This window comes from Balaenoptera ricei, chromosome 18, assembly GCF_028023285.1.
Source record: "Balaenoptera ricei isolate mBalRic1 chromosome 18, mBalRic1.hap2, whole genome shotgun sequence".
Lineage (NCBI taxonomy): Eukaryota > Metazoa > Chordata > Mammalia > Artiodactyla > Balaenopteridae > Balaenoptera > Balaenoptera ricei.
In genome coordinates this window covers 3,999,934-4,021,412 of record NC_082656.1, presented here as the reverse complement: position 1 = coordinate 4,021,412, position 21,479 = coordinate 3,999,934, and the positions used below count along the sequence as shown (strand labels likewise).

Here is a 21,479-nt window from a genome sequence, read left to right as displayed (position 1 = left end):
TGATCCAACCTAACTTCTCACCACCGTGCTGGGCTCTCAGCCCTTCATACTGAACTCTTCACCGTGTCCGGATAACGCATTACATCTACTGAGTAATTCCCTGCAGCCAGAATCCCCTTGCCCCGCTTCACCCCCTGGTAACAAATTTTAGTTTGCCCGGCACTCTCCTGGCAACCTCTCCATCACTCTGTTAAAACACTTTTCCTCTGTATTCCCATTCTCTAGCTACTCATCTGCCATCATTCCATTACTCTTTTTCTATTTTTTAACTGCCCAGGATGATCTCTGGCAAAATGCAAGGACTCAGTATACACTCTTGCCTGGATTAGCATCACCACGAAGGCATCTCTGGGTGAGCAAACACATATGAGCAACCCTGTGGGGAAAACTCTCAGAAGCTCTGCTTTTATCCAAGCTGACCCCTGGAGATTAGGAGGAAATCGCACCAAGGTTCCATCAGAGAAACCCCTTTTTATAATGTGATCTTCAACAACAGGATATGCCCACTCACAGGCATTTAAAAAATATCAGGATACTACTTGCTCAGCAGATGCTTTGTGCAAAACGTTTGTAAGAGTTTGCACATAAATGGTAATGGTTTATAGAAGAAAAAAAATCAAGGGAGTATTACATCCTTCACTGCTCACAGATGGTTGCTGACCAAAACTTTTGCGAGAACAAATTATAAACGTCACTGTAAACTCTAGGGTTGGTTTTTTTGTTGTTACTTCATTTTCTTTTGTTGTTCCTATAAATGGTAGAAAATAGATGTTCTTTTGCACAGCAAAGGAAACCATCAACAAAATGAAAAGACAACCTACTGAGTGGGAGAAAATATTTGCAAATGATATGAATGATAAGGGGTGAATATCCAAAATATATAAACAGCACATACAACTCAATATTAAAAAACAAAGAACCCAATTAAAAAATAGGCAGAAGACCTGAACAGACATTTTTCCAAAGAAGGTGTGCAGATGGCCAACAGACACAGGAAAAAATGCTCAACACTGTAATCACCAGGGAAATGCAAATCAAAACCACAATGAGCTATCATCTCACCCCTGTTAGGATGACAGTCATCAAAAGGACAATAAATAACAAGTGTCGGTGAGGAGGTGGAGCAAATGGAATACTTGTGCACTGTTGGTGGGAATGTAAATTGGTGCAGCCACTATGGATAACAGTACGGAGGTTCCTGAAAAAATTAAAAATAGAACTACCACATGACCCAGCAATCCCACTACTGGGTATATATCCAAAGGAAATGAAAAGACTAATTAGAAAAGATGAATGCACCCCAATGTTCACAGAAGCATTATTTACAATAGCTAAGATATGGAAGCAACCTAAGTACCCACCAACAGATGACTGGATTAAGATGTGATGTACGTACGTACACACACACACACACACACACACACACACAATGAAATACTACTCAGCCATAAAAAGAATGAAATTCTGTCATTTGAAGCAACCATGCATGGACCTAGAGAATATTATGCTTAGTGAAATGAGTCAGACAGAGAAAGACAAATACTGTATGATATCACTTATATGTGGAATCTAAAAAATAATACAAATGAATGTATACAGCAAAACAGAAACAGACTCATAGATACAGAACACAATCTAGTGGCTCCCGGTGGGGAGAGGGGAGGGGGGAGGGGCAAGATAGGGGTATGGGGATTAAGAGACACAAACTACTATGTATAAAATAAACAGGGCTTCCCTGGTGGCGCAGTGGTCGAGAGTCTGCCTGCCAATGCAGGGGACACAGGTTCGAGCCCTGGTCTGGGAAGATCCCACATGCCGCGGAGCAACTAGGCCCGTGAGCCACAACTGCTGAGCCTGCGCGTCTGGAGCCTGTGCTCCGCAACAAGAGAGGCCGCGATGGTGAGAGGCCCGCGCACCGCGATGAAGAGTGGCCCCCGCTTGCCGCAACTAGAGAAAGCCCTCGCACAGAAACGAAGACCCAACACAGTCATAAGTAAATAAATAAATTTAAAAATAAAATAAATAACAAGGATATACTGTACAGCACAGGGAATTACAGCCATTGTCCTGTAATAACTTTAAATGGAGTATAATCTATAAAAATATTGAATCACTCTGTTGTACACCTGAAACTAATATTATAAATCAACTACTTCAATAAAAAAATAGAAATAGATGATCTTTTGTTGTTCTTGTAAATGGTAGAGGTAGATGAGGAATGCTGGCTGAGTATACGTGTGTGTGTACCTAATATGCATATCAATCAGTTGTTAGGTATGTGAAAATATCTGCTGCTGACATGAACACGAAAGCAGCACAGAAAATCCAAATGGATGAACAGCAGGTGCATCTCCGAGCCTACCTGCTGTGTCTACTGATGTCATAGGCTGGGCACGCTCCAGCAGGGCTATAAAAGAACAGGACTCAGAAACCATGAAACCGCTGCAGAGCAGAAGCTGCTGCGTTCAAGAAAGAAACAAAGGCTGGGAACACAGCAGTGACACAGCTATGAGGTAAACCTGATGGAATGATGTGTTTTTGTCCTTTGAGAATATTACACAAAAAGGAAGAAGTAGAAAAAGTCACCTGTAAGGATCAAAGAAGAAAGGAGGAAAGGAGGGCGTCGGCTGGGCTGAGCAGGCGAATTTCCTCAAGATGCTCAAGACAGTTCTCTATCTGGAATCAGATGGCGCACTTTGCCCGTAGACAGTCTTTACAAAACAGCATAGGTACAAATCAGTTGTTTCTGAGGACGAAAGGGTGTTTTGATTGCCCAACGCTGAAGAAGCTCAAGCAAAAAACCTTGAAGGACGGCAGAAACGTGGTCCTCAGCCATCGGACGGCACGATTTATAGATGCAAGCAGCAGAGGCCAGAACGGAGTGAAAATGTAGCTGCAGCGTTTCCCTGGGTTATCAAATAAGAAGCTCACTTGGATTTTACTTTGGAAAGTCGCTGGGTCTCAAAAGCTCCAGGACAAAGAATATCTGTGATGTTGGTCAAAGAATGCAGCATGGTGGCCACCGGACCTGCACACAGCCCAGCCAGACATCTCTGCTATCGAGTGCTTTAGCATCTTTCATCTGCTGCAAGAAAGACTGAAACATGCTGCCTGGTGGAGCAGGCAGAGGGCTTGGTCTCCCGTTTTCTACATGTTTGCGATGGCGAAAAATGCACCTGGACTGGAGCCCAGAGTTCCAAGTGACAAAAGTGCTTCCAGCAAGTTCCTGTCCTGTGTGCTTTTTAAAAAAGCAAATGCTTTCTGTATAGGTAATACAGAGCCAGGAAGACAAAAGGTCTGGGTGATATATCAATGCCTTAATGAACAAAACAACTATCATTCGAGAAATACCTTGAATACCTAAAATTCATGACTATTTCGGATGAACTGGCAAAAAGAAATATATGGTAGAATTTAAATTTTTAAAATTTCATTAGTAATGAAAAGTTATATTTATCAGTAAATTAAATGAGTGCATGTAAAACTCTTGCCTAAATTTTACTTTTTAATTTAAATACCAAAACTTCAAGTTATTCATTTTATATTACTAAATTAGATTTATAAGTAATATTGAAATAATTGTGTTTTACATTGTGCGTATATTCTTATAAACACTTTAAGTTTTTTGCAGAATATATGCGTCTGGATTTGGTGATTGAATTGAAATACAAGGATAATATATGCTTTTAAGGTTACTGTTTACTAGTTTTTCAAACCATAGTCTAAATCACAGTCTCTATACCTTAAATATTTTAAAAATATTTAACTAAAATAAGCACATATAAATATTTCCTATAATTCATATTAAATCATTTTTATTTATTTATTATTTTATTTATTTATTTTTGGCTGCACTGTGTCTTCCTTGCTGCGTGCGGGCTTTCTCTAGTTGTGGCGAGTGGGGGCTACTCTTTGTTGCAGTGCACAGGCTTCTCACTGCGGTGGCTTCTCTTGTTGCAGAGCATGGGCTCTAGGCACGCAGGCTTCAGTAGTTGTGGCACATGGGCTCTAGAGCGCAGGTTCAGTAGTTGTGGTGCACGGGCTTAGTTGCTCTGCGGCATGTGGGATCTTCCCGGACCAGGGCTCGAACCCGTGTCCCCTGCATTGGCAGGCGGATTCTCAACCACTGCGCCACCAGGGAAGCCCCATATTAAATCTTAATATATCAGAAACCACAAATGTTTCAAGTTAACTTGCTTCCCGAAAGTTCTCACATTAAAGGTTCTTTTTAAAAATTTATTTATTTATATTTCTTTATTTTTGGCTGCGTTGGGTCTTCGTTGCTGCGTGCAGGCTTTCTCTAGTTGTGGCGAGTGGGGGCTACTCTTTGTTGCAGTGCACAGGCTTCTCACTGCGGTGGCTTCTCTTGTTGCAGAGCATGGGCTCTAGGCACGCAGGCTTCAGTAGTTGTGGCACATGGGCTCTAGAGCGCAGGTTCAGTAGTTGTGGTGCACGGGCTTAGTTGCTCTGCGGCATGTGGGATCTTCCCGGACCAGGGCTCGAACCCGTGTCCCCTGCATTGGCAGGCGGATTCTCAACCACTGCGCCACCAGGGAAGCCCCATATTAAATCTTAATATATCAGAAACCACAAATGTTTCAAGTTAACTTGCTTCCCGAAAGTTCTCACATTAAAGGTTCTTTTTTAAAATTTATTTATTTATATTTCTTTATTTTTGGCTGCGTTGGGTCTTCGTTGCTGCGTGCAGGCTTTCTCTAGTTGCGGCGAGTGGGGGCTACTCTTCGTTGCAGTGCGCAGGCTTCTCATTGCAGTGGCTTCTTTTGTTGCGGAGCATGGGCTCTAGGTGCGTGGGCTTCAGTAGTTGTGGCACGCGGGCTGAGTAGCTGTGGCTCATGGGCTCTAGAGCGCAGGCTTAGTAGTTGTGGCTCACGGGCTCTAGAGCGCAGGCTCAGTAGTTGTGGTGCACGGGCTTAGTTGCTCCATGGCATGTGGGATCTTCCCGGACCAGGACTAGAACCCGTGCCCCCTGCATTGGCAGGTGGATTCTTTTTTTTTTTTTTTTTTTATTTATGTATTTATTTATGGCTGTGTTGGGTCTTCGTTTCTGCGCGAGGGCTTTCTCCAGTTGCGGCAAGCGGGGGTCACTCTTCATCGCGGTGCGCGGGCCTCTCACTATCGCGGCCTCTCCCGTTGCAGAGCACAGGCTCCAGACGTGCAGGCTCAGTAGTTGTGGCTCACGGGCCTAGTTGCTCCGCGGCATGTGCGATCTTCCCAGACCAGGGCTCGAACCCGTGTCCCCTGCATTGGCAGGCAGATTCTCAACCACTGCGCCACCAGGGAAATCCTAAAGGTTCTTATAGTTGATCTTACGTATCAGTCACTTATTAGAAAGGTTGTAACTATATATTGCTATTTTTAAAAAAGCATTCTTAGGTGTCCATTCATGTAAAATAATAGTGACAATGAGCCTATTCAGCTCTGAGTGCTTTGCTTGACCCCTGTTCCTGTCTGCAGTCAATTCTGCAACGAGAGCAATCAATTTATCACGATGCTATTTTAGAGAGTTTAGTGCTTACAGAAGCTGTTGGTTGCTTCTTTATATGACTTGTACATTTTTCATAAGAAATTTAAGCGAATTTATATTATTTATATGTTATGTGTTCTTTATATTTATATATTATTTAATAATTATAAAATCATTATGTAATTGTTTAATATAATATATTAATATTATTTTATATATTAATTTAAGCAAATGAATCATCATTATATTAAATATAATCAAGAAAAAAAAGAAAAACTGTCTGAGGTTACAAGGTGAACTGTGAAACCCTTAAACTTGGCAACTAAGTTTTGTACATCGAGGCTCTTCTAGATACAACCCAAAAGAAAGTAGAGAAAAACTGGATATAGAGATAAGACATCTGTCCTCCCTAAGATACCAATTTCAGATTTTTGTCATTTTAAAAATCATCTCAGTGTCACCACCGATTGACTTTAAAACAAATACATGTGTTAATTTGAATTTTTATAATAAATTCATACTAATAAATACCTTCCGTTTTATATTTTGGTATTTTACGTAACTTTTTAATTTAGGTATGGGATTCCATGGCTTTAAAACATCACGGTAATCACGTGTTCAAGAAAACCGGGTCCTGCGTTCCCCTTGCTTATACCCTTCCAATGGCTCTGGCGGCTGAAACCCTGGTGCCCTGGGCTGGCTCACAAAACCCCGAGGGACCGAGTGACGTGGGCCCTGCCGCCGCCTAGAAGACTCTGCCCGCACCTCGGAGGCACCGGCCAGACCAGGCGGGCCCCCTTGGCCTCCCCACCAGCCCTGTCTGCAGCCAGCAGGGCTCCTTCCCCAGATCTCCGTCTGGGTGGCTGCGTGTACTGTTTTTATTTGGGTCTCGGTAAGTGCCATCCTGGGAGGCCTTCCTGCCCACTCCAGCCCGGCCAGTCATGCCCCAGGACAGAGCTCTGCCTCACTTTCCTCATTTTCTCCTGTTCATTCACATGTTCCGTCTGTTACCTTCACGGGACCACGTGAGCCCCAGCACAGCGGGAACCTGTCTCTCTTGCTCCGAGCTGCACCCTGGCCTGGCCCGCCCTCGCTTCCGACTCGGCCCCGATTAAGACATCACTGGTTCTATTCGCTATGAAGCCAACGTGGTGACTCATTAGCAAGTGTGAACTCCCAGTTACCACCGCCGACCATGCCCTGAACCGATCCTAATTACTAGAGAGAGAATAAACACTGAAGATCCCTTTTTCCACTGCCTTGTTAGGAAGACTTCGCTGGGCTCCCTGAGTGGCTGAAAACCGAGGCGCCATGGTTAGCAGTTATTCCTGTGTCCTGTGTCCTGGCCCAGGGAAGGATTTACTATCATGAGACACAAATAAATCTATCGCTAAATGCAGTGATGCCCGCTACGGTGACCATCTCCTAGCTGTAACTTTTACATGTTCTCCAAGTTCTTCTCAACCACAAGGCCAATGATGTCATATTCAGCTGAGACCACATGGGCCTAGACTGGCCTTCCAAGTGCCAGCCAGCTACAGAGATGGGGGCCACCTCACCTGACACCACCGACCACACCTGGGACCCGGGCGATGTGTTCAGAGTAGTGTCGGGGCAGAAGCAGACATCGGCCATGAATGCAAAATGTAGAGCAGCACGCCTCAACTTCTCCTTCCCTCCGACAGTCCAGTACGACCAGGGGATTCAGTAATTGTCGTGCACGCACTACAAAAACCACTCTGTACCCGTACTTTCAGGGTGTCAGAATGTCTACACTTCTTTCCTCGGCCTCCCCAAGAACTGAGGAATGAAACAGGCCAGAGAATCTGGTTTGTCCTGGAAATTATCTCATTGTGACTCAGTTTCAAAGTGGGTGTTCCTGGTCACCCATTTTCGGCCAGCTGGGATGTTTTGCTCCCCTCCCAGCTGTAGGCAGCGAAGACGGGGGAGACAAACAACTCACCGATAATGAAAGAAAAGCAATTAGCCAAGATCTTCTAAGAATTTCCCAAAGAACTAATCCCTGCTTGGAATGTAAAACATCACTATTCAAATTATATGACCTATACAACAAAAACAAAACTTTCAAGTCGACCTTTGATTGTTTCTTTTGTTGCTTAAATAAAATCAACTTTCAAAAAAAAAAGATTAAAATATTTCATGTTAGTTTAAAAGGGACCAGTGAGCCATCAGCGCTAGTTACTTACTGACATTAACTTCACGAGTAAAAATGACTTTATCTGCCAACTTTTGGCAGGTGAAGTTGACACTGAGCTAACTTAAGTCATTATCCAAAAAATAAATGTATTCAAGTCATCCGAGAAATAGGATGAGGACTGTTGCCAGCAAACCACTGACCAACACCAAATCTGTCACCCCTGTCACCTCCCTACATTGCAAGGAAACAGAGTTCCTTCCCGGCCCTCTCCAGGCATCCTGTAAAAAGGCTGTCATCGTTCATCAAGCCGTGGGCAGTGGCCGGGCTCTGGGCAGCTTCTAGAACAGCTAACACACCACTCAAAGGTGGAGGAGAAATCCTTTTCTTGTTTCAAAACAAATGACAAATGGTATTCAGAAAAGTTGTTTCAATTATTAAACACCAGGCCATAACAACCACAAAAAGGCCCTCAGGATGGAACATCCGTAAAATAACAGAGCGAATTATTTTTCGTTGACACGGCAGCTTAGGTGTTCATTAATCAAATGCTCATTAGGCCTCTCGCCTCCTTAAGAGTTTATTCCCTCATCCTTTCCTTCCTGTGCCCAGGATGCAAACAGTCTCCAGAAATCCTCACCTGGGTAATCCCATCAGCCCTCCTGTCATTTCACTCTCTCTGTGCCACGAATACATTTCCTCACCTGCTCGGAGGTTTCCCTGGTCTCGCCTGGGAGTGTTGCTGACTCCCCAGTTGGTGGTTTTCCTGAGAAAGCTCCTCGGTCTCTAAACTAAAATATCTGCCGGACTTAGTCCTTGCCCAAGGTTCTTCCCCACGCGGGATTAAACACACTCAGGTTCTTTTATAGACACGCTGGTCCCCAGTAGGTGATGCTGGCTGGAAGTCACTTTCTCAACAAGTCTGTTCCATGTTCTTTCTACATGTGGGGCCCTAAAGCCACCAGCACCACGACTCTCTGGCTCCTGCAGAGTTCTGCTCACGACCCCATCAGGCTGGCCAACGGCAGGCCCTGGTCTGCGGCCTCTGATGGGGCTCCCGCCCCCGGGCAGGTACCCCTCCTGGCCCTCCAGGGCTCCGCTGCTTTCCGGGGACTCTAATGAAGGTCAAATCGGAAATGGAAACACTTGGGTGATTGTCAGTATCTTGGCTTCTTGGAAAGAGGCCTGGACTTAGGAGATGGGGTGCAGCCCCTGTTTAGTTGGGCCACCTGGGCAGGTGAGTCTACCTCCCAAAGGCCAAGCTCCCCCCTCTGCACAGGAGGAAACTGTCATGCGCTGCCCATGGTGATGATCATGACGAGAAAAATCTAATTCTGTTAAGCCCATGGCATTAAAAACAAGGAAGGGGGCACTTCTTGAGATTAAAAGAGACTTAGAAACACAGCCAAAAACATTACGTGTGGACCTCGCCTAGATCCTAAAACAAATCTAATAAAACCCTAAAAAGACAGGGCTGAGACGATCCAGAAGATCTCTTTATGGACTGAGTATCAGCCGATACAGAGGAATGATGGTTAATTATTAGATGTGATAACAGGCACTGGAGTTATAGTGTTTCTATGTCACAACACAAGCAAGGGTAAGATGTATTAGTTATAGACACGTTATAACGTAAGATATTTAGAGCTACATGTTGAAGTATGTAAGGGTGAAATGCTGTCACGTCTGGGATTTGCAAAGAAAAAATAGGGGTGGGGAATTCCCTAGTGGTCCAGTGGCTAATTAGGGCTCTGAGCTGCCATGGCAGGGGGCCCGGGTTCAATCGCTGGTCGGGGAGCTAAGGTCATCCTGCAAGCTACACAGCATGGCCCACCCCACCCCCAAAAAAATAGGGGCAAAAAGGGGCTAGATGAAGCAGCTGTGGCAAAATCTTGGTAAGTGTTGAATCCGGGCAATGAGTACACAGCAATTCATTGTCTTCGTCTCTCTACTCTCATGTATGTTGAATATCTGAATAATTTAGAAAACTTGAAAAATGAATGTACTAAGGGAAGCCCAGGCAGATGTTAGGATAGTGGGAGAAGTCAGACACGAGTGAGCAATGTCAGTGTGTCTGGAGAGGAAGCATTTGTCCTCAGGTCTGGGTCCCTCCAGGACAGGGATCTGACTCCTTTGTCTGTCCACGTCCTCTGGGAAAACCATGTGTGTTCAAAGGGCCAGCGAAACTGAATTGTGATTCTGCTTCTAAGTTAGAGACACAGGGGTGTTAACGCTTTCTGAAAGTCTACATATGCTATAGATTTAACCTGTATTATTTCATTTAAACCTCAAACCAAATTGATGATAAGCAAACTAAAGTTCAGAGACGTTAGTAACTCAGCCAAGGTCACACAGCTCAGTGAGTGGCAGGGCTTGGAGCTCAATTCAGGTCTGTCTCTACAGTCTCTGCTCTTTCCTGAGCTTCATGACACATTGATGGAAAAAATGCAGCTGGAAGTAAAATAAATCTTAACCAGATGTTGGAGGCAGACATTTGCCACCTGGTCTGGAGAGGTTCGCTAAACTGATGCCATAGTTTCCTAACCTTTTAGCTAATAAAATGACTAATAGGTATTTTAGAGGAAAAAAGTGGGAGAAGGGGTGGGAGGGAAACAAAAGGAAGACAGAGCTCACACCCTATACTTTGAGAAAAAAAGTATTTTTCCTGAAATGACATAAGGCTTATATTGGAGAAATAATACACAGTAAAGTTGGTGCATCTCCTGTTTTGGGCCTTGTTTATACTCATCTTTGACTCAGCAGTTGTACCAATTTTGACTTGGAGATATGACGATACCAACACTATTTTAAACATCAAAGGATTTCTGTTTAAAGACCAAAGCATAATGGATATTTTTTAGTTGAGTACACACTCAAAATGTATTGGGAAGTTTTTGTGTTTTCTTTTTTTTTTCATTTATTTTTAATTATTTATTTTTGGCTGTGTTGGGTCTTCGTTGCTGTGTGCAGGCTTTTCTCTAGTTGCGGCAAGCGGGGGCCACTCTTCATCGTGGTGCGCGGGCCTCTCACTATCGCGGCCTCTCTTGTTGCGGAGCACAGGCTCCAGACGCGCAGGCTCAGTAGTTGTGGCTCACGGGCCTAGTTGCTCCGTGGCATGTGGCATCTTCCCAGACCAGGGCTCGAACCCGTGTCCCCTGCATTGGCAGGCAGATTCTCAACCACTGCGCCACCAGGGAAGCCCTGTGTTTTCTTTTTAATGTAATTGGTTTCAAAAGAGCCTGGGAGAGTATGGCCTGGTCGGGGGGAGTGGACAAGCTTTCCTTTGTCTGAAAATCTTGCTGATGTGTTTCAGGCTCTGACTCTGGTTGTTGGCAGATAACACTCCATGAGGAGGCCCAGATCGTCAGTGAGGACAGCACCCTGGCCGTGTGGAGTAGCCTTGATGGAATGGAAGCTGGGTGGACACAGGCCGTGGCCCAGACGGAGGAGCGGATCAGATTCCTCTGGAATTCCCGAGAGGCGGGCGGCCGTCTAGATTTCCCCGTGAGCGCTGGCTCAGGCGGGGGAGGGCGCCTGTGCATCAGTGTTCACAAAGGATAGAAAACCATACGGGGGATGCAGTGATGGCTCACGGCCCGGGGAGGACCAGCCGCATGGCTTCCTTTACCCAGGGCTCAGCATAAGCTGTACTCGGGGAAAGCACTAAAGCGAAAGAGAATCCCACTGCCTTGCTGGCCCAAGGCAGGGGCAGCAACCAGAACTCTTGACCTTGAAACTGGAGAAAATCAGCGCAGGGCCCACCCCACTCCCCTCCCACCAACTATGATGAACAGAAAGAAGGTCTGGAACAAGACAAGGGTCTCCTTGTTGTTTACCCAGACTAAGCATAACTGGGAAACTAGGTGTTTTTATCAAATACATTCAACCTTTTTTCTCGCTTTGACGAAACACCTAAAAGACCAGGACACCCCCCTACCACACACCAAGAAAGAAAAAAAGTTTAAGGGGAAAAAATTAGTTTGTCATCTTACGTGACATTTTAGGCGTTTGTTTGAATTATATCTGTAAAGTAAGTGAGCATCGGTAGATTTTCTTCCAGCAGAAAAAAAAAAAATGAGTTGCACGTTGGGAATAAAGAGGGATGGATGAACAACGAGGTCCTACTGTATAGCACAGGGAACTATATTCAATATCCTGAGATAGACCATAATGGAAAATATAAAAAAGAATGGATGTATATGTATAACTGAGTCACTTTGCTGTACAGCAGAAATTAACACGACGTTGTAAATCAACTGTGCTTCAATTATATAAAAAAAAAGGAATAAAGAGGGAAAAAATATTACCAAATATTGAAACAAGGAATTCTTCCGCTTAGCTCCTCATTTTTCAGATGGTACAAAGTAATGGTGTGCATGACAAGACTCTGCTCCACAGACAGAACAGTAGGGCTGTCTCCTGGGAAAGATCACGGGGAAGATGGTTTGGGGAAAGGTATTCTGAACAATCTAAATACCACTAAGTGTCCAGCATCTCTAAGCTACACAAACTACACAGCGAGAAAAGTGCTCCACCCAGAAAAAAACAAACTAAAAATCAAGAAAACCCATTTTTGTTCATTCCCTTGGTATTTCTTACTTCATGATATTTTCTAGATATCTAATTCCCCTTCTCATTATCAGCTTGTTTTCTCTAAGTCATGAGAACGGGCTGATTTATGCCCAAAGGACACAGGTTAATTTTGGAAGCCGATTTACTCATGAGAAAGGGCAGAAGCCGGTTCGTGAAATTTTAAGGTTTTATCAAAATCGTGAAAAAGTGTGGGGGCTTAGATAAGATCAATAAAATGTTCAAGTATTTTACCGCATGAATTAAGGGCACATAGGGACACTTAAGCATCTCCAGCTACCATTTCAAAATGGTCATTTGGCACAAAAGGGGTTTTAGGATTCATGCATAAAGATTTTGGTTCTATTTCTTGTGAGTACATTCCTGAGAAAAACGGCTAGACTATTTGCCAGCCACTTGGATCGGGGTTTTCAGACTTGGCAGGCTGTCCTCGAGGGGCCCTCGGGAAGGGTGTCAGAGCCGAGCCGAGGAACGGCGATGGTCAGGGAGGCAGGATGCTTGGGCACTGGGGCAGTGGGAGGTGGGGAGGACCTGCTCCAGGCCGGTTCGTCTCTGCACAGATAGGACCACCTCCCCATCTGCGCTTCCACGTGAGCCCTACTCTCAAGCCACGAGATGACGGGCCCCGTCACTAGAGGCCAAGCGATGGCCTGTATCCCTCTGTGGCCACTTGCAACAGGAGCAAAAGCCCCGGAGCACCAGGTGCACGGAAGCTGCAGGCTCACCTTCCTCTCTTCACCGGACTTTCGCGTTTCCGCTCAGTCAACAAATATTTACAGAGCTGCCCCTACGTGCCAGACTGACAGCGGGAGAGAGATGCACGGGTGAACCCAGACATCCGACGGGGTGGGGAGTCGGGCACGGGGAGCTGAGAGAAGAGACAGGACACTCAGGGTCTCTCAGAGAGGGAGTCGGTCCCTGACTCTTCGGAAGGCAGGACAGCGCTGCAGAAATCTCTGCCCGCACTCCTGCCCTGGCCACCCCTCCCCCAGCCCGCAGCGGCTCCGGAATCCAAGCAGGTGATGAAGGAACAATTGTGAGGGCAGAGGCTTCTCCGAAAGAGAGCAGCTGTCTATCCAGGCTGCACACGGACCACCCAGGAGACCTGTGGGCCATCAGGAGGGAGAAGTCAGATGTGCGGGGAGGTGGCACCGAGGATGGTGGGAGGCCTGGGGCCCCTGAACTGTCTTCCTAGGAGCACAGAAGTGAGGCCAGATCCTGGGACAGAGAGAAAGGAGGCCGTGACCCCTCGAGGACCTCCTGCACCCAGCCGTTCACAGACACTCCCATCAACTACCACCGTCGCAAGCGTACAGAGCGCCCACCGAAGAGATCCCAGAACGCAGAAGGCAGGAGACCACGTTTAAACTCTAGCTGTCTTCGGATCCAGCTGAACATGTAAAAGTGAATTTTGAACGGGATAAGTGCATTTAGAAATTACATTCTTTTTGAATCTGCAAAAGCGTGTGTGTATATATACACATATGTAGGTATAACTGAATCCCTCTGCTGTACACCTGAAACTAACACACATTGGAAATCAACGACACCTCAATAAAAAAATAGTTTTAAAAAATTACATTTTTTAAATCAACCACAAGCTCTCTCAAGGCTGACAGCCCACGACACCCTTCAACATCACGACCCTTCTGCCAGACTGAAGCCCAGCCCCCGACGTTTAGCTGGTCTCCACGGGTCAATGTGCTGTCACGCGTCTTGTTCCATAAAACCCTAACACAACACGCCCCCCCACCAGCCGGCCACTCACCTTTTTCTAGAACAGATGAGGACAGTCTCGTTATAGGCAATCTCTCACCCAAGGCCGCATGGCTCATCAGGGCCAGAATTCAAACGCGGGCGCTGAGCTCTGTGGGCGCACGCGGTCCTCCCCTGCACACGTCCGACTCAAGCCTTTGCCCAGGTGTCTGCCGCAGACATGCCCTCATCCTTTCTGTCCATTACCATCTCCCCGTCCTCAAAGCCCATCCTGTCACCGAGAAAGGCTTCCCGATGTCTAATGGGGAGAAGAGCCCTGCTCACCCTTAGCCTGTGTGGCCCGTGTAACAGTTACACACAGACCACCTTAAAGCCCGGCCCCGCCCGCCCCAGTCCTGACTTGAAGCTTCGGGCAGTGACTCTTTGTCCCTTTGATAGATAACTGCTTACAACAATTAGCACAGCTGCCATACAGTGAATGCTAATGGACTCAATACAGTTAAGTCATAAGCACACACAGAAACCACAACTTCAACTCCATACTCGTCAACCCTATACTCTTCAACCCCTTTCCTAAAATATCTAGTCGTTTGAGATAATATTCCGAATACTTCTCAAAATGTTTGGATTGTCTTTCCTAAAAGCAAAATAAAACAAACAAAATGCTTTGTTTTCACTGCTTTGAAAGATGGTACAACAGAAGAGAAACAAAACAGAATATAAATATAATAGAAGTATTCAACCTCCAGATTTTTGTTTCTTCAGCAGTTGGCTACAGGGTTCCTTCTAAGCACGGAGAGGAGTCGTGCTCATAATATCCCAGACAGTCATGTCCCTAAGGCAGCAAAAGTCTCCTTACTACCCTGCGAATTCTCCTTGGGCCCAGGTCAATTTCCTTCGGTAAATTTTAACCAAATGCAATCTGATAACATTTTAACATATGCGATTAAACAAAACCTACTCACATGCCCAGCAGTTAGGTGCAGGGGGGTGCGGGGGGTGGGAGGCTGAGGCTGTATGAGAAAGAAGGGGGGTCAGGAGCCCTTGCATCCCTGGACCAGCCAGTAGGTCATGTGATGCTTTCCCAACACCAGCAGCAAAAAAATAATTCATTAAAAACAAAACAAACCCCGGTTATACCTGAAAAGAACTGTAGCCAAATCTACACAAATAACACGCGTTCTTCAGCCAGCAAACCTTCAGGGCAGATACACTTTAGTGTCATAATTGGGCCTGGTATCAAAAGGCCTGGTTTTTAAACACTCTACTAATACTGCCAACACAGAACTTCCCCTGAAGGTCACAATGCTACTATTTCTATTTTCCGCGCGTGGGTTGTTTTCCCATGTCCAGACCCCACATAAACCCCCATCTCACCCGGGGGGCAGACCCAGGGACCCAAAAGTCAGATTTCACGTTGCCCCTGGGAGGGCGAGATTTACACCTCACGCAACCCATCTCACACCGCACACCGAGAAGCGGGAAGGAAACCCGGGAACGAAAGGCGGGAGAAAGGAGAGGGGATCCTCGGCGCATTGGCCTGGGGCTGCCCACCTCTTTCCGTTACTGTCCCGGAGCATTGCTCTTCCCATCACCCTGGACTTCCTCTCCAGCTCCTGCACCTCCTCCAGCAGTGTTTTTTTGCAGGTGTGCTTGGCCCTGTGTCACAAGGAAGAGACAAGAAGGACATGACACGTGAACTTTACACAGCCTTGAAAATGAGCTGCTCCCTTCGTGGGCCACATCTGATGCCCTCTGACCCAGGCCCAGGCTTGGGGACACCATGGAACATTCACCATCCCTGTGCATGGCAAGGGCTCCACTTCCGCAACCTGGGAAGCACCCCAAGTCCTGCAGAACAGACTCTGGCCATGAGGGTCAGAAGCTGCCCCCCTAAAGAGCATCGCCTGTCACTGCAGAGCTGGCTGAGGCCTCCTGTGTCCAGACAGACGCCCAGGGTACCTGAAGAGTCGTGGGTCAACCTCTAAAGCTTTTCACTGCAGGACCAAAAACCCCAGAAGATGCTTTAATCCTCACCCTAGTGGATGAATGTGGGTCCCTCGGGCTGCGCCCTGACGGTGAGATCAGGAGCCCGGGGGGGTGGGTGGAGAGCAGTCTTATCTCTCCTTTTAGGGTGAAAAGAGCCACTGTCGCAGCAGGACTGGGAATTATGATGCCAGAGTTCACAGTCATCGTGCCAAACCCTTGACCAGAAATTTGGGTCAACACAAATATCTGGACACAGATTTCCTTTCTTCTCTTGCAGAGACGTGCCATCAGGGCCCATGTCTGCAGGCCTCGGCGGCGTGAAGCAAGGGATGGGGTAACAAAACGGTCTGGCCTTTCCAGCCGTGTAAACTGCAGACGGGCCCCTCTTCCTGACCTGCAGGAAGAGTTACCTGCACCCTTTCCTGATTAAACTAAGAAATACCTTACAATGTTCCAATAAGTGTCTGATGGCAAAGGTCTTCCTAAAATTGAGATTAAACAGAGAGCAGCTGGTTGGAAACTATAAAGGGGAAGAAAGGGCATTTAAGGAGACACAGGTTAGAAAGGGGAAAAGAAAAACTGTAAAAAGCAAGAGGGCCCTAACGGAGCAGCCCAGGGCAGCGTTCCTTCTTCTGAAAAGCTTGTTAGTTTCCATACAAATGCATGTGGGGAGCCCACCAAGTTAGCCGGACTCAGAGACAGAATCAGAACAAATCTGAGCGCATCTTCAAGGACGCAGGACAGTGAGATGGAACACTCTGGAGACGTGAGCTGCTCCACGGAAACACGTACTCCCGTCTGCCCCCCACCTTCAAGGGAAGAAAGTCCGTGAAGACAGCGCCCCGTCATCTGCTGACACTCCAAGTTCATCTCCGAGGGAGAATCAGGGCTGAGACTCTGTATATGGGTCAGTCATTAATTTCCCCGGAGGAAACAAGAGAAATGAACCACACAGGTTTTCACACATAATTCCTTAACCACACTAAGCAATGTCCTGAGACTCAGGGGTGTAAAATACTGCAGTTCAAAGCGGAGGGTGGCGGAATTTTCATTTAAACAAGAAATGAGAAAACGTTTTAACTTTTTGCTGGAAAGGAGACAGTCAAAAAGAATGTGACAATTGTTACTGTTCAATATGAATGAATACGCTAGGCCCAAACTTTACCTTTGAACTCACGGGTTTCTGGGGCTGTATGGATAGAAGCCAGCTGGGTAAACAGCCAGCCCCACTCCACGGGTTCACGCCAGATACATGGGTCCCGTGGAGCATGTCTGGTTCGTCCTAGAGGATGAGCTTTCTCGCTTCCTGTTTCAGGACTGTCCTCCCTCCCTCGTCCTCCCTTCCTCTGCACCCTCCTGCCCACAGAGCAAGCAGGGTTCATTAACCCCTAGACCAGCCCCCAGTGTTATCCTCTGGGCCGGGGGGTAGGAGGAAGTGTGACACAGAGAAGCAGGCTTGGAACAGGAAGACTGGACCACAGGGCGCAAAGCACTGGAAATCTACAGCTTGGGCCAAGAGAAGAGAGAATCTGACCCACTGTGCTGGAGCGGCCGGTTTTCACTCATTCACAAAATTGCCTGAGAGGGAAATAATTTCAGTATCTTGATGCTCCTGGGCGTTGTTCATGTTCCCAGTGGATGAAAATGCATCCATATCCAAGATGGATACCATCCAATTATATAGCATTAATATTTCCAGTAGGCTAGTTCCCGTGAGCCAGCCTGGGAACTTAACCAGTATGAGAACACGGTTAGTCCTTCTGCAGGAAGCACTGCAGTACACACAGGGGATGCTAGCAATTTAAAACCATTTTCTCGGGCTTCCCTGGTGGCGCAGTGGTTGAGAATCCACCTGCCAATGCAGGGGACGCGGGTTCGATCTCTGGTCCAGGAAGATCCCACATGCCGCGGAGCAACTAAGCCCGTGCACCACAACTACTGAGCCTGTGCTCTAGAGCCCGTGCGCCACAACTACTGAGCCCGCGAGCCACAACTACTGAAGCCCGTGCGCCTAGAGCCCGTGCTCCCCAACAAGAGAAGCCACCGCAATGAGAAGCCCGCGCACTGCAACGAAGAGTAGCCCCCGCTCACCGCAACTAGAGAAAGCCGTACGCAGCAACAAAGCCCCAACGCAGCCAAAAATAAATAATAAATAAATTTTAAAAAGTAAAATGGAATAAAACCATTTTCTCAAGAACCTTTACCCAATAAGGCCTTACTTAAAGAAATGATTCTAAGACCTCTCCTGTCAAAGTCTGCATATGAATGGACTAAAGCCTAATACTTATAGGTTTCAAAAGCCAGGCTCTAAGCATTAGCCACTGGCATGGAAATTGGATCTCTCCCATTGCCTGTGGACAGCTGGTTCCCAGGGGTCCAGGACTGCTCACCCAACCCCACGTCAAGAGGCCAGGTGATCACAAAAGGCTCAGGTAGGGGCACTTAGCCCCTGCAAGGGAGTGTGGTGACCCACAGTGAGCCTTCAGATAGAACAGGAGTATCTCCAGGTTATTAGGGATTTTTGAAATAATTAAGTCAGCTTAGAATCTTGAACTTTTCATCTTCTTGTTTCTGAAACTTTTTTCCTGGACTCTTTCTTTCTTTTCTTATGGAAGGAGAGCAAGTCAGAAGGAAATGTTAAATTCTAAACGGGGATGAAAATATAAATATAATGTGCTTCAAAGAAATTAGTCTAGTTAGAAAGTATTAAAAAAAAAAAATCAAGGCCCCGTTGTACACAGGAATTTCTTATTACCTTTTATTTCCATTGAACTGCCTATCTGGGATTATAAAAAGGAAATGAAGTCATTCTGGACTTGCTGAATGCATCGTGTGCTGACTGGTAAGGTACAAGAGATACAGCTAGACAAAAGGAGATGGGTTCCTAAGTTCCGTGGCCTTGAGCTTTATATTATTTTTATAAAGCAACATAAATGAATTTCTCCTCGATGAGCGTTAAGTACATGGCAGCTTACCTAAAAATGCTGTCATAGGTAAACATTTTGGAAGCACGTAAGCTAAAGGATATTAAAATAGTTCTGGGCAATTTAAACTTCATGCATATAATAAAAATATTCATTAGCCAGGTATCACATATAATCAATCAGTTATTTTAATAAAAGATGTGTTAGTTTGGTCCCTCATGAAAATTCTGGTTAACAGGATAACAGAGGAGGTATTACATGGTGTCCAAATCTGACTTAAGATAGTCTAATAGTGGATCTTCATTCGGAAATTTGAGAGACTAAATGGAAAAAATGACCGAGTTACCTCATGCTGTTTTTTTTCCTTACTGTTAACAATGCAGGTCCTGAAATGGGAGAGAGACTGGGCAAGGAAAGAGGGAAAATGCAGGAAGACAGAGCAAACCAGAGCGTACAGAAATATATGTGAAAAGGCAGGCCTGCCTTGTGCTGGAATTTAAAAGCTCTTTCAAAATAGTTAGCCACCAAAATTCAAAACAAAACCAAAAAGCCTTAAGATTGGTTCAAGGCGGGACTTCCCTGGCGGTCCAGCGGTTAAGACTCTGCGCTCCCAAAGCAGGGGACCCGGGATCTGATCCCTGGTCGGGGAACTAGACCCCGCATGCTGCAACTAAAGATCCTGCACGTGGCAATGAAGATCCCGCGTGCCGCATCTAAGACCCGGTGCAACCGAATAAATAAATATTAAAAAAAAAAAAAAAAAAGATTGGTCCAAGGCAAGATGGAAGAACCATCGCAAATCTACAGAAAGTTCCGGATGCTGCCTCAAGCTGACTCACCACAGCCAAACTGTCCAGCTACTCCCCAACTCCCCATCATGTAACGCAAACTCTTTTCTCAAGTCCAAGGTGCAGCCTAGCACATCGCGTGTCAAGAAACATTCCACAATTTGAACCAAATAATGGGCTGTTTTCTGGAAAGTCAGGATGAATATTTTCGTTCAGTGTGCCAGAAGGAAAAACAGGACACATTTTATAAAGCTGAAGAAGGAGAAATGACAGTTGAGTATCGTGGTCTCATCAGAGGTAAGCAACTCATAGTATGCTTTTCCTTCTTGGGAGAAGCCTCTGAATTTCCTTGACTCAACAAGAAATATTTCAGGCTGGGAGTATAATAGGAAGTAAAACATGGGCCCTGTGATCAGAGGGAACATGTCCAAAGAAACGTGCCCAATTCTTGTTTTTGAGGAGAGGGATAAGTATAGTGTAGACATTAACTGTATATTATAAATTGGGCATATACTTTGGGCAAACACTGCAGGTGACAGGCAATATACCCTGCTCCTACCTGGCTGGCAAGCTTCTTGGAAAGGAAATGACTTTTACTCTTTACATATGGTGGAGCTGGAAGCAGTGTCATTTGCTGTATCCTTGTTAAAATGTAAAAAGCACTAATTTTACAGTGCCAGGAAAAACCAAAAACAAAACCTGTTGGAGGGAATAGATAATTTGCTTCATGGTGACTGGGAACTTCTACTTGGAATGTATTGGAAAAGATCCAGAAAGCAGATGAGGAGGCAGAGACACGCTCTCTGAGATGGTAGAAAGATACTTCTGCCAGCATCTCACTTGGCAAGTATCTCGATCTCAACCAAAAATTTTTTTCATGACATTAATTTAACAGTTGAATTAAAATAGGCTGAGACTGATTTCTAATCAAATCACTGTTCTCAACCCCTGTACACTGAAAAGTGATCTGATGTAACCAACACCACGTTCTATTTACCTAAAACTAACTTGACGATCTTGCAAAATTGAAGAAATTTGGCAAGGTACTATATTGTGCCACAACTGGGCTATGTTACGAGAGCAAATCGTAGAAATAACATTTTCTTCCAGTTCATTTATTAGATTAAGAAAACATCTTTCCTGGGCATTATAATTTCATTTCCAAGGATTCTGATCCTGCTATTTAAAGAACAGTTTTAGCAGATAAAATGGAAGCAGTGGTAAATCAAGGCATTTAAGAAATTAGAGTTATTTAATGTTCACTAACAGTTGTCACACTTAGTGAAGAGAAGAAAAGAAAAAAACACCTAAAATATGTGCTATAAAATTCTCTCTCTCCCCTTCCCTCTCCGCATTAGGTATCATCGGTTGTCAAGATAATGCCAAGATGAAGATTTTTTTTCAAAAACATCCTTAACTGTCAGGCAAGAACAATTCTCACTGAGTATGGGAGGAAGGGAGAGAGAGAAATGAAATCTGATGTCTTTTCCTGGAAGGTTTGGAATAAAGTCTCAATTCTCTACCTCAGGGGCCCCAAATAATTATGCTTTGCCCAAAGTAAAGCCAATCCAGGAGTTGCAATTTTTCAGGGAAGTTGGCAACTGTAGAAGGTATCATCAGGCCTAACCCAAATAAAAATCAATATGACCTCATTTGGAGTATTCCATCTTTTCCTCGCAGATGAAATAAAATTTCTATTATCTTGGAACTCAGTAGCTTTTTTTTTTTTTACATTGTACCTAAGATACTTAGGAAATAATATATTTTGAAACATATAAACAAAAATCGAGCATGAATTATTTTCTATGGAACCTATGTTATAATTTCATCCT

The 21,479-nt window shown here is 45.4% G+C and overlaps 1 protein-coding gene across 1 annotated transcript in view; it reads right to left on the bottom strand.

Annotated features, from left to right (window-relative positions):
* LOC132352710 (phospholipid-transporting ATPase IB) overlaps window positions 1-21,479 on the bottom strand; it is a 441,016-nt gene that overhangs the window by 30,168 nt on the left and 389,369 nt on the right. The window contains exon 36 of the mRNA XM_059903398.1: window positions 15,501-15,605. Within this exon, the coding sequence (XP_059759381.1) occupies window positions 15,501-15,605 (105 nt within the window). The remainder of the gene's footprint in view (window positions 1-15,500; window positions 15,606-21,479) is intronic.